Below are 13,903 nucleotides of genomic sequence, written 5' to 3'. Positions count from 1 at the left end.
TTTTTTTTTCAACAATACAAATTATCAATCGTCATCTGAAACAAACTTCCTTTTCCAATTTTCAGACGGATGATGCCAAGTCACTGGAAGATGTTTTAAATTTGCATCCTAAAAAGAAAGACATGATATTGGCTAACATGAAAGAGACATTAGTGCCACTCATTGAAAAGTAAGTAGAAAAAAAATGAATTCTTTAACATTTAAAAGTGAGGTAAGAATTGGTTTATCGGTGCTCCTAAACTTAATGGAACTCTAAGATTTTTTAGAGAATGGAAGCAAATACTGTCCAGAGTTTTTCTTTTTGGTCCCCCAACAAACGAGGGATTGGACCTAGTAATTCACTCCCGTTTGTTTGCTTGCATATTTCTCAATAACAACGCATTGGAATTTTAAGAAAAATTTTGCACAAACATTAGTCATGGTGACAGTAAATTTTTGCCAGAACAAATTTTCCGAGATAACTCTTGTTGCCCTCCTATGGATCATTTATAGGGGTAAAATTGCTCCAAAATCGTTCGTCCAATCGCACTTTTCTAAATAACCACTCCTTGAATTTTTTTGGGAGGGAACCCCACATATTCGGCTTTTTTTTTTTTTAGAAATTTAATAAAATTAAGAAATAAAAACTGATTTTTTATACACAAAATAAAGAATTTAACATTTCTATCTTTATATTTTTGTATCTTATTTATTTTTATTTCATTTACATTTTTATCTTCATTCTTTAATTGTATAAAATAGTCACTTATTAAAGATATTAACCTGAATTTACAATATTTTATGTTGCTTTTAGATTAACAATTATTATAAAAATAAATCGACATCAGTTTTTAATTTTTTTTAAATAGGATTTTTTAAATTTTATAATCTTTTGAAGCCAAATCCCTTTAAAATGCTCTCTACAAAAAGTTAAGTAAAAGTCTGTCTTGAAGGCAACTTTTTTGCTTAATTTGCAATAATGTTTTTCTTTTCAATCTCCTTTCAGAAATATCCTCACTCACTCAATTATACATCGATTATTTTATGAGTATTTTTTGCATGCAGACAGCAAAGCCAGAAGTGTAAGTAATTTTGCTCTTTTAAATATTTTAGATTTACACACTATTTTTAATATCTATGTAAATATGTAATATACTGATAAGTTTTTAATGTAATGAGTTGTACGGGTGAAATTATTTCTTTGCCATGAGGTTAGAATCAAAGTCGGATGAGGTTTAAGAGTTAATTCTCTTGGCTCAAGAATGGAGAATTGTTGTCCTTGAAGAAAAAGCCAATTTGCCATGAGAGGGCGCTTGTTTGAGATTTGGTCTTTAAGGGAGATAACTAGTATTCCCTAAGGAAATATTGTTACTTTGTTGCAAATAATTTAGGACATTTAAAGATCAGTGGAACAAGGAAATAAATTCCTTTTTATAAACAAAGAAACTTCATTATTTTATAGAAATCTAATATAGACTGACAAATTCATTTTGTCAGGATGCTGAAAGGGAAGATTTTTATAAAAATTATAAATCTTTCAAACACCCAATAATGAACTTGTTTTCCAATGAAACCCTATCTCCAAAAAAAAAAAAAAAAAAAAAAAAACTTTGTTTATGATGAACGTTTTTCTGTAAAAGAAAATTCTTGAATTTAGACTGAGGCAATTTTCCCCCAATCAAGAGTGCACTTTTTTTTAAGGGGAGGGTATTTATTTATATAAAATAAATTTTCAAATAAAATGTTACAATTAATTTATTAAGTGTCTCTTTAAAAACATGATTATTCACTTTAAAAAAGTTATCCAAATGACTTGGTAAATTTATTTCATCAGGATAGTTATAAATAGCTAAGCACCAAAATAATTATTTGGATTAATTTTAAAGTGACATTAATTAACTTTTTTAACGAGAAAAATACAACTCTCCCAAGGAGATAGTGCACTCTTGATTAGTGGTAAAATTGCCTCAGTCTAGAATGATTTCTGTCACTAACAGAAACTGAACAGATGAAGCACTTTATAAAGAGACAATGAGTAAATAAACTGTAATTTATTTTCTTTTAAATATTTCTCCATCGTTAACTGAAGACCCAATAAATGAAACACTTCTTTTTGCAAAAGAGACAATAAATAAACTGTATTTTTTTCTAATAGCAAAATTTTTCATTTTAATTAAGTATTTTTCATATTACAAAAATGAAATTAAAGAATTTTCTTTATTAAATACAGAAAAAACGTTCATCATAAACAAAGTTTATTTTTTTGAAGTAGGTACACATTTTTCAAAACTTCATTATTGGCGGTTTGAAAGATGAACTTTATAATTTTTATAAAAATCTTCCCTTTCAGCTTCCCAACAAAACGAATTTGACAGTATATATAACATTTTTTTAAAATAATGAAGTTTTTTTTATATCAAAAAAAGAAATTTATTTCCTTGTTTTCAGCAGATCATTTCAGCATCTTAAATTATCTGCAACAAAATAAAAAATTATTTCCTTAGTAAATGCTAGTTATCTCCCTTAGAAAAAGACCAAATCTCAAACAAGTGCCCATGGCAGTTTGTGAGATATACAAAACGTGTCACATCACAAATCCAGTGTCTTCTACTTTACCATTTTGCTCTCTAAGTTTTTGAATTGCACTCTGAATTACAGAAAATGCCTGAGCAAGTCAGTATTTCCCTAATAGAGATGCCTCATGATTAGCAATTGAATTATCAAAAAATAATTAATGGAAAATTGTGATATTTAGTTTACAGTGTCCTTTTAATTTTTCGTACATGTAATACACATGAGTAAATGCAAAAGTTTTTTTTTCCATCTACCATAAGTATATTAACATCAAAACAACTTATGCTCATTTAATTCTATAATACAACATAGTATTTTGAAATACTTTACATATAATAATTTTCAAACACTCACAATGACTGTTCTTAATTTGCATGTATTTTTTTTTAAGTTTCTAATAAATAAATACTTTATTCTATGAATTTTTAATTTGTATTGTCATAGTTTGAATGCCTACTGGAGACTATTTTAGAATGTCTACGTTCTCTCTATATAGGTGTTTGTTAGGACAATATGGCATTAGGATATTTTTCCCTATAAGTGAATCCTTGCTAAATATTCAAAATTTCATAGTATTCACTGGCCAAATAAGATCCCCTTGATATGGCTAGCCAAAAGTGGCTTTTACAAGGAATGGTGCACTTTCTCCGACTGATGTGACCTCAAGTAATAACATGAATCTGTATAATCCACCAGACAAGAATAATTCTTGTCAAGAAATCCAGTAAGACCACAAGTAGTGTATACTATCCGTAAAATGTTTTTGACTCCTAATGGGGGTATGAGACGAATGGATTCGCCAATCATTTTTATAACCAACGGCTGTGCTAAACAACCAATGAAAACGTTTCAAAATTATTATAAAAATTGTAGAATTTTGGATTCAATCAGTTCGCCGTTAACTACGCCACGGACCGCATTTGATTCTTGGCCGCCATCTTGGTTACTGATCTGAACTACGCCGCCATCTTTGTTCAACACAATGTCTCAAAACTTAACACTATCGCATATTGAAATGGTCAACTGGAGGAAGGAAAATGATATTCTCAACTTCTTTACTCAGTGTTTGATAGGTAAAGGAGAACTTTACTGGAATATTCGAATAACTATGCGCGTCTCTTATAGAGTTCAAGGGTTAGCCTCCAGATGGAAATCCTCTTGACGTCTAAGAATTTTGACCAAAGTAAAATGAACAATAGTTTTGAAAGTAAAATGATTCATTAGAATGCTGAGAACAGATAATACACTTTGATCTCAGTCAAAAGTTCAAGGAATAGTAAAATGTTTTTATGACTTGGGCATTTTAAATAAATGAAAAAAAAAAAGTGAGGGATACTTATGTATTTGTTCTGTTATTGTAAGACGTTCATGTGGGTGTGGGTGCTGGGGGGGCATAGTTTTCTGTCGCAATGATCCCATACTCACAGGCATTATCTATTCTTTTTATATAGGGATTCTCCTAGGTACTACTGCACTATTCCAAAATTGAGAATGTATCTATTCTGTCGTCATGATACCACCTTAATAGGCATAACCACCTCCTTTTGGAGATGGGATAGTGTAGTGTATTTTTTTTATTCTCCGTGATATATTCATCCCAAGCATTGCCTTTTTTTTTTTTTTTTTTTTTTTTAAGAGTGTGTGGATAGGGTGGAGCAATCCTTATGATAGCATCTTCTGAGCTTTATCTTCTCCTTGGGGGTGTAGGAAGGGCAGTGTTGTATCTGTTTAGTTACGATATCATCAGGCATTAACTTTTTCTCCTATTTGAGGAGTAAGTAGTGTTCGTTTGTCATATTAGTTATTACTTTCTCCTTTAGAGTTCAGTATAGTACATGTTCATTCACCACGATACTTTCCGGTTTCATGCTTTCACAATCATCAATGTAGGAAGTGTCATTTTTTTTTTTTTTTGCTATTCGAGAGATTCAAACCAGTTACAAAGTCACCTTTGACTATTGGTTAGAATGCTACCTCTGGGTCAGCATTGAAACCCTAACCCAAATTTTTAGTTTAGTATTAAAAGATTTGCTTTGTGTAGCTGAAGAGTTTAAACAACCCTCCGTTGTTTATTGCACAGAAAGAAATGTCTCCATGTTTATTAGGTATCATTATCATTGTGAAAGTTAATGCAAATTGATCCAGTCAGAATTTGAACCCTCATTCACTAATTCCACCTTCTTTACCCTGGGTGATTGCATCCACTGCAGTTCTCAAAATCCCTGTCTCTGCAATTTCTTGATTGTTGAGTGTTTAACGACAACAAAGCCGTTTTCATTGATTGTATTAAAATTTTTTTTTCAGGAGATGATTTCAGAGCTTAGAGAAACAGTAGTAAACATGGTCCACTCACGAGATGGTGCACGTGTTGCTATGAAATGCATTTGGCATGGAAACACCAAGGTTTGTTCATATGTCTCCCTTTTTTTTTTTCTTTTTTAAGAGTTTATCCACCAGTAGATCCATTCAGACAATAATTGTAGCATTTTTTTTCTGAAAATCATAAATGCTATTTTTACTATTAAAAAATCTGGATATTATATATTTGAAAACTTATGTGATATTTGAAAAAAACAAAAACAATTTTAATCTATACTTTTTAATAAAATCATAAAAAATATTTGAATTAATCAAAAATATTTCTAATTAAACAAAAAAAAAAATCATGAAAATTAATTTAAGCATCTTTAATTTTTACAAATTTGGCTGAAATTTTATTACTTACCTGGAGAAAACAATGTCAGACTTTTTGTTTTTATTATTACACCCTTATATATAGGGTTACATAATATAATTAGTTTTTAATAGAGAATTATAGTAGCTTATTCCATATACAATATTTGAATTGTAGTGGATTTATTGTAATCAAGTTTACACTAATACTATTGGGAAAAGTACTGTCCAGCTATAAGTAAAATTAGCAATTTGTCTTCAATTCTTTAACATGAATTATTTATAATGTCTATGTGTTTTGGCCTGAAATAAATTTTTAAAAGTATTGACTTGCAGTAAAACAATCATCTCTATATGAACCATGTCTTAATAGAAACTTTTACATTTTCTGTTATCTTGATTTCTAAAACTAATCTCACCCAACTTTTTTTGTTCTGAAAATTTATACCATAAATATTTTTTTTTCTTTTTGATATGAACATTTAAGTCTTTATTAATCATTTTCCTTTATTTTATTAAACCTGGAGTATTTAACATTTATTTTGTGAAGCTCTGTAGAACTGTATTTTGCAAAACTGTTTGTAATCTATCACTATTAATTTAGTTAAAATAGGTATCCCAAATAAAAATTTTATTGTCATTATATCTAAAAAAAAAATGTAATTAAAAAAAATTCATGTCAATATCCTTTAAACACTATCGTGGGTAATATGGAGGATGCTGGCTGTTCCATGGATTTCTCCCTGGGTCATATCTTTGTTACTGAAGCACTATCCTGGAGATGAGACCAACTGTAGTACCAAGCCAGAGAGAGTAACTTGATATGTTCATGTCCTGGAGACATCTCTCGGAAGAAATTTTTTTTAATACCAGCTCCCCAGTTTTAAATGATAGTCACATTCCTTTTAAATAAAAGGGTTAATCCTGGTTTGGTGTTGGACAGGTATTTGGTTGGATTTTAGGTGCCATTAATTATCTGGGTTGAGGGAACCATCATGCTGAAATTTAATGCTTGTCTAAAAGAAGGGAACACATTTATATATCTAAAAAAATATATAGAATCTATTTATTTTGAAGAAACATAAGATTTTAGTCAAATAGCATGCACCCATTCTTATGCTAAGAAAAGTATTAATAAAAATGAGAGGGAGAAAAACATGAATACATATCAAAAAGAAACAAATATTCTTAATAGGCAACGGATTAGTTGATTTGATCTTCGTCTAATTCAATGAACCTATCAACATTGACTGCTTTGACACTACCATTGTTATAAAACAACGTGTCCCTCTATCGCAGGCTGACATTTCAAAAGGAGTATCATGACACTGCAACAAATGCAATAACACTATTTCAATTTTACCTGTCTCTCTATGAGAACCAGAAGAGTCAGGCAGAACCCCACCCCCTCTCCTCACCCCAAATTTTGTGTCCTTTAGCTTCCATAAAAGGGCACTTCATGCCACATCTTTGCAAAACATAATAAAAACAAATCTATTTTGGCAGCTCAATTAGAATTAACCATCAATGTTTGTTGGAAATTAGATTATCATATGATGGCTCTTTTTTTTAAGATAGTCGTATTTTTATGCACACATACGATATCACCCATACACACCAAATTTAAAATAAATCACCCATAGTAACCTAACTTAAAGTTGGCTCAAAAAGAAGAAGAAAAAAAAAATTTTTTCTTTTAGAAAGGAATTGTCTTTCATTAAGGTTCGGAGGCCACTCCACGAGTGTACAGTAGTCAATGGGACAATATCATAGTAATCGTTAGTAGTGGAAATTTGGTAAATTGGATTACGTAAAGGAACAAAGGCATCAAGAACTTGTTCACATTAGACTTGAAGACAACCATATTGTAGTCAGTTGGAAAGCAGGAAAATAGAAGAGTTCTATAGGCGTGCAGTTTTAAGGAAGGAGGTTTGTTCATGTTATCCACAGGTTTAGGCACAGATAAAGAGTGGGGAGAAATTATTGATAGTGATTTCAGTTGAATGTTTTTCGTGAAAGTTTGGCTGGGGGAGACCATAGATTGGAACTCTGATGAGCACTTGCCATGAAAATAACAATAGAGCAGAGACAGAGTCACGTTTCTTCTATAGACAGAGATTGCAAAGAGAAAATGTCATCCTCTTAGTAGAGCTATGAAGTCTATTTTGAACTCTGTCAATGTAGGATAGGGTTCTCTGAGTAACTCCTGCCCAGATGGGGCAACAGTACTCCATCCTAGGATGTACTTTACTCTAATACAAGTAGAGAACTGCATCGGCAGTGAGATATCTACTGGAGCGGTAGAATGATCCCAGCATTTTTCCAGCAACCTTGGCAATGCAACAAAAGAATTATACATTTCTAAAGAAAAAAATATGAAATTTTGTTTACATCTAAATTTTATCAAAATAACCTAAAAAAATTAACATGTTATAAGCTGAAATTGAAGGGAAATTCTTTATATTAAGCCATTTTTACACCTTAAACTTGGCTGGTTTGTGATACCTACTTAAAACTGCCATTTAACAGCATAGAAGAGCAAGCGAGAGAGGGATACCAGAAATCTTATTGACCAGTTCTAAATGATTTAATTGCTTCAACAACAAATTGTATTTTCTAAAGCAATTTTTTTTTCTTGTTTTGTTTTTTTAGGACAGAAAAGCCATATTGAAAAGTTTCAAAGGTTTTGTGTTAAAAATGTCTAAAGAGGAATATGGCCATCAAGTGTTGCTGTCAATTTTTGATGTTGTTGATGACACAAAATTAGTGAGCAAAATTATTTTGGAGGTAAGAACCATTTTTTATTTATTGTTGCCTTCTTATCTATTTTTAATTGTATTTTGAAAGTTAAATTTATCACCGTATGGTTTAATCATTAATTGACCCAGATTGTACTGTAACTTATTTTAAGGTAGTGTTGTTTTAATCTCTGTTTATAAAATTATTGAATATAAAATGCTTCAATCTTTTAAGACAAAGATTTTAAAGCTAGAAATAACGTTTTATTCAACAATTTAAATGCTTTCATATTTCAAAGAATTAAAGTAGCTCAAGCTTTGGTAATAGTCAGCTAACTTCCGGTGTGTCTGCTACTGGAAGTGGTGACATGACAAAGTAGTTCTTTCCCACTTTTTTTCTTTTTTTTTTTTTTCACGCCTATATCTCCCCTGTGCATATACTTTTTTTTATGTTTTTCCAATCATTCTTTTTTTATATAGTAATCATTGGAAAGTTTTCCGGTCTTATTTTAACGAAGAATTATTGAAATTACTCTTTTTTTAAAGAATTATCCAAAACACTTTTTGTGCTCTTTTATTTCTTTATTTTTTAATTATTCAAAACACGTTTAAAAAATCTTTTTAAGTAATGAACTATTTTGATTACAATAATTTTATTTTCATAAATATATTTATTATAGAAATTTAAATAAAATAAAAAGTTAATTTTGTTATTAAAAGTTCAAATCTTCATCTGCATAATTTTCTTAATTTTTATTGTATATTTTTCAATGTCTTTTTTTTTTTAAATATTTTATTTCAATAAATGGCTTCATAATAGAAATTCTGAAGAACAATAAAAGTGAAGGAACCGATTTGCTTTGTCACCGCTTCTATTAGTAGACACACCGGAAATTAGGAAGTATGTTAGCTGACTATAACCCAATCTTTTGTTATAAGTTAAAAAAATGATTTGAATGAATCAAAATGCCGTCTGGTAGATTTAATTTTATAATTATTTTTTTCAATAGGGTTTTTATTTCAATTAATAATAAAATATTTAATCCACATGTAGAGATAATTCTAAAACAAATGTTGCTATTGAATATTGTTTATGCAATTGAAATCTTTGTAAATTTTTTTTAAATAATTGAAAATGTAAAACAAGTTATTTATATATTTTTTTTATTAGGAACTTTTAAAAACGTTAAAAGAAGTTGCTATGGACACGTATGGTCGAAAGGTGTTGCTATATTTGCTTTCACCCAGAGATCCGATGCATTTCCATCCTGATGTTGTCAAAGTGATGCAAGAAGGAGATACAAATGAATTCAGGTAAAACAAAAAAATCATTTTAATATTTCAGCCGTAGTGTATATTCAACACCATAATTATGGTAGTAATTAAAAGGAACAGGTTTAGCACGACACTACACATTGTTAAACAAATAAAACAATTTTGTTTTTTTTAATCATTTTTCTCTCAGAATAACATTTTTTTTACATTTGAATAAAAATTGTGCCATAGATTCTCATGACTAAATTGGAATGTCTTTTGGCTGAAAAAAAAATTTTTTTTTTTTTTTTTGATTGGTTGATGGTTGTTATAGTGATAATTCCATAGTTTTTTGTTGTTTTCTTTTTAATCAAATAGTGTGTCACTAAATTGATATCCATTTACATTTTTTTTTTTTTTTTTTCTTTTAATGTTCCTATTGTGCATCTCGGGTTTTTTTTTTTTTTTTACATTTCTTTGATATTGTCCTTCTGTAAAAAAAAAAAAAAAAAAAAAAATCTTTCTCTTATATATACTAGACAAACCATGGTCTGTTGAATCATTATTTTTATACCCCCCTCCCCAGCTCTCAAAATTTACATCAGCCTCCTCTCGTTACTATCACTATTTATTTACCTCATTTGCCTTTTGCAACACACAGTGACAACATCACAATATTTTATAAGTGTGTTTGTGTGGAGATTATATATATATACTAGCAGTTCTGCCCAGCTTTGTTCGGGCCCTATAACTTTATATGTATATATTAAAAAGTGTGAATATGTACGGTAATGCCTTTCTATATAATAGGCTTCTTTAACTACCGTAGAGAAAAGTTAGTAAAGACTACAGACGTCAAATTTTTTTTTAACTTTGACCCTAATTTTTACCCCCTTAACATTTGTTTTGGGTTCAAATTAAATTAAAATGTTTGACCTATGTCCAAGTAACCTACATCTAAAATTTCAATTGTTTAGATCCAAAAATGATGGAGGAGTTTGGTAGAGTCTGTAAAGGTCAACTCTGTAAACTTTGTCCTCTTGCCAGCCAAATTTTTGCCCCAAAAACTGATTAAAAAGCTTGCTGCATGTCTGAATACCCTTTATGTAAAATTTAAAATGTTTACACCCAAAATTGTCTTAATAGTTTGCTAGAAACCGCAAAGGTAAAATCTTTTGAACTTTGACCCCTTCGCAACCAACTTTTCATCCAAAAACTGATTAAAAAGCTTGCCCTATATCTGAATACACTTTATGTAAAATTTTAAATGTATAGACCAAAAATTGGTTGAGAGACCACAAAGGTCTTCTTTTTTTTTTTTCTTTAACTTTGACCCCAATTATGACCCCTTAGCATTTATTGTTTTGGGCTCAAATCAAATTATAAAGTTAGATCCATATCCAAGTAACCTATATCTAAAATTTCAAGTGTTTAGACCCAAAATTGGCGGAGGAGTTTGGTAGAGTTTCAAAGGTCAAATTGTTGAACTTTGACCCCCCTAACAGCAAAATTTCTGGTCAAAACTGTTCCCAAATCTCATTACTCCATATGTCAAATTTCGAGTCTGCAGACCGAAAATTGATAGTTATTTGGTAGGGAAACGTACACAGACTTTCACTTATATATATATATATATATATATATATATATATCAATTTTGTTTTGTTTTTCTCATTGCAGTAAGAAGGATACAAACGTACGGCATGATGAACTCCTGGACGTTGTCTCTAAACCTCTTCTAAAAATTGTGATTGATAACACGAAGGAACTTGTTAGTGATAATAACAGTCTCCTCTTTCTTTTAACTATCCTTTCCCATGCAAAAGGTATTGTTATCAAGATTTTCATTTTATAATTTTTTAGATTGAAATTAAAAGAAAAGAGTTTCTTTAACCTCTTTTACATTTTTTATTATTTGCTTAATTATATTCCTTTTACATCTGATTATACGATTAAGATGGAAATTTATTGCTTGTAAATATTAATTCAAGCAGTTACAAGATGACATCAGTCACTTTGTTGAATAAATGCATTAAATTATTTCTTTAATTTATCATAAAAAATGCACTATAGTTGAAATTTTTTCACTAAAATCATTTATGAAAATTAACTAATACATTTGTCCAAATATGTTTTGGATTTTTTTTTTTAGATAAGAATTGGTAGGTAATTTGTGTTATTTTAAACTAGTCTTCTCATCTTTGTTATTTTCATATTTCATTGGATGTAATCTTCAATCTTTAGTTGCACTTTTTTGAACTTGGGAATCTGTCAAAATTAGAAACCAAGCCTTTACAGAATGTCAATGTGAACACCTTATCTAGTCCACAGAAGTAGATTGTTCTCATTCTGTAAGCCATAACTAGACAGAAGCATTTATTATGTTATTCTTTGTTATTATTGCCTGTAGTAAGGATTGAACTTTCAACCCCCAGGAGATTGTTATTTGGGTGTCGATTTTGCAATCAATTCTAGAATATCAACCAAGATGAAAATGGTAGTTTGAATAACAGATTATCAGTCCTTGTAGATTATGTCTTCAATTATAATAAAAAAAAAAAAAAAAACATTGTTCGAATTGTATTTGCAACATTTCACTTAAACATGATCTAAGCAATACCTTTAAAAGTGATAGGATCTGCATGTAATTCCTTCTCTCCTCTTATTTTAGGTGATACAACAAAGGCATTGGAAGCCGTGGCTGAAATTTGTGCTGAGAAAATGAATAACAGTAGCTTAGGTGATTTGCATATTGTGGAACATCCGGCTGGGCATATCACACTGAAAAAACTGATTGCCATGGATAAAGAGAAAATGAAGAACAAAGAATCAGGTAAGACATTTCTTCATCTCATTTTGTGAGATAGTAAAGGAGCCTGAGATATACAAAGCTGTGATTGGTTGAACAATATCATGTGATCTTATTCAACCAATCAGAGTACTGTATAATTGTTTTGGCTTTTTTTAGAGATTAAAGTTTCAGAATATAAATCAACAACCAGTTTTTTTTATCAATGACCGATGCCATCGGTAGTTAAACTTAGGAATTGAAACCTATTATTAAAATGGCCATCGGTAGTTAAACTTGGAAATTGAAACCTATTATTAAAATGAAAAAACAAAAAAAATTGATTCCACTTATAGAAGGAATAAAATGTTAATTATAAGAAATTGTTTGGAATCCTTAGGTTTAACTACTTTACTAGACTGAGAGCTGATTTAATTGAGACCTTAAAAATATTCCACATTTTTTTTATATATATATATTGAAAATTTATTGGCAAGTAAAACTTAATTCTACCTTTACAAAAGCTTACTTAATCAAGTTATAAAATAGTAACCATGCAAAACATTTTAAGAATATTGCTATTATATATAAATGTTGAAATCAGTTTATTGTTAAGAGGCATAAAAATTAGTTCATCTATTTTTATTTTGGTAATCATGTTTTACATATCAGGATGCTGTACAATACTAATACACTAAATTTATGTTTTTTATATTAGACTAGCATGGGTGCCCGGCGTTGCCCGGGTGTTTAGAGGTGTATGCTGAGCAAAAAAAAAAAAGGGTGTAATTTTTTAAACTTTGACCCCTATTATGACCCCTGAAAATTTATTGTTTTGGCCTCAAATCAAGTTATTACGTTAGATCCATGTCCACGGAACCTATATCTAAAATTTCAAGGGTGTAGACCCAAAATTGTCGGAGGAGTTTGGTAGAGTTCTTAAAGGTCAAATCGTTGAAATTTGACCCCTTAACAGCCAAATTTCTGGCTGACACCCATCACATCGATTTTCCCAAATCTCAGTACCCAGTATTTCAAATTTCGAGTCTATAGACTAATTGACAGTTATTGCGTAGGGAAATGTACACAGACAGACAGACAGACACGTTCACTTTTATAGATATATAGATTACTCTAAACAGCATATTAACATTTTTTTTTTTTTTTTTAAGTTAAATGATTTTAAAAAACAATGACAATTTTTGTATCATTTCCTGTCTTGACATCTAAATAGAGCAATATTAGTAAAAATAAATATTAATAAAAATGTACTTTTTAAATTCATACCTCATTTATTTATTTCTCTTTTCAGTACTCTTTTCTAATGTGTTGATGAATACAGTGCCTGAAAGTGTGTTAAAGTCATGGGCGGCCTGTAATCGAGGCTGCTTCATTTTGTTGGCTCTTCTCGAACTGGGAAATCCAGAGGTCACTGCTCAATTGTTGCCAACTTTAGCCACCATGAAAAAGTCGCTGAAGATGTTAAAGTTCAAAGGGGCACAACTCTTGCATGACAATATTTTATACAATACAAAAGATGATTGATTTCCCTTACGTGCTGTGAGTGGTGAATGTCTGAGTGAGTCATTGAATTTTTTTTTTTTTTTGGCTTTTAAATGTGTTTGGTGTTTGTTTTCATAAACATCTACTGTTGACAGAATTCAAATGGGATTGGAAGAAAAAATATTTTTATGTATGCAGCAATTTCCAAGAAAAAAAAAACATTTCATCATATCAAGTGTCTTATTTTTTTATCCTTTGCTATCTCTCTCTCTCTTTTCCCAATCGTCATGTGAATAAAATAAATATTTGGCAAACACAAAATGTAATCTGCCTTTTTAAATAAAAAATCTTTGAATTTTTTTTTTTTTTTTTGTATGATCGGTAACAAGATCCA

The 13,903-nt window shown here is 29.9% G+C and overlaps 1 protein-coding gene across 3 annotated transcripts in view; it reads left to right on the top strand.

Annotated features, from left to right (window-relative positions):
- The window catches only part of LOC145256152 (pumilio homolog 3-like), a 45,639-nt gene extending 31,809 nt beyond the window's left edge, over positions 1-13,830 (top strand). For all 3 annotated transcript variants that reach the window (XM_080114745.1, XM_080114740.1, XM_080114748.1), the window contains exons 10-17: positions 66-169; positions 986-1,061; positions 4,858-4,956; positions 7,879-8,013; positions 9,136-9,278; positions 10,899-11,044; positions 11,890-12,051; positions 13,319-13,830. In XM_080114745.1, coding sequence (XP_079970871.1) covers positions 66-169; positions 986-1,061; positions 4,858-4,956; positions 7,879-8,013; positions 9,136-9,278; positions 10,899-11,044; positions 11,890-12,051; positions 13,319-13,551 — 1,098 coding nt within the window. In that variant the 3' untranslated portion in view covers positions 13,552-13,830. The remainder of the gene's footprint in view (positions 1-65; positions 170-985; positions 1,062-4,857; positions 4,957-7,878; positions 8,014-9,135; positions 9,279-10,898; positions 11,045-11,889; positions 12,052-13,318) is intronic.
- Positions 13,831-13,903: the final 73 nt, after the last annotated feature.

This window comes from Euprymna scolopes, chromosome 3, assembly GCF_053919585.1.
Source record: "Euprymna scolopes isolate OS-2025 chromosome 3, ASM5391958v1, whole genome shotgun sequence".
Classification (NCBI taxonomy): domain Eukaryota; kingdom Metazoa; phylum Mollusca; class Cephalopoda; order Sepiida; family Sepiolidae; genus Euprymna; species Euprymna scolopes.
This window is presented reverse-complemented; position numbering and strand designations above follow the sequence as displayed.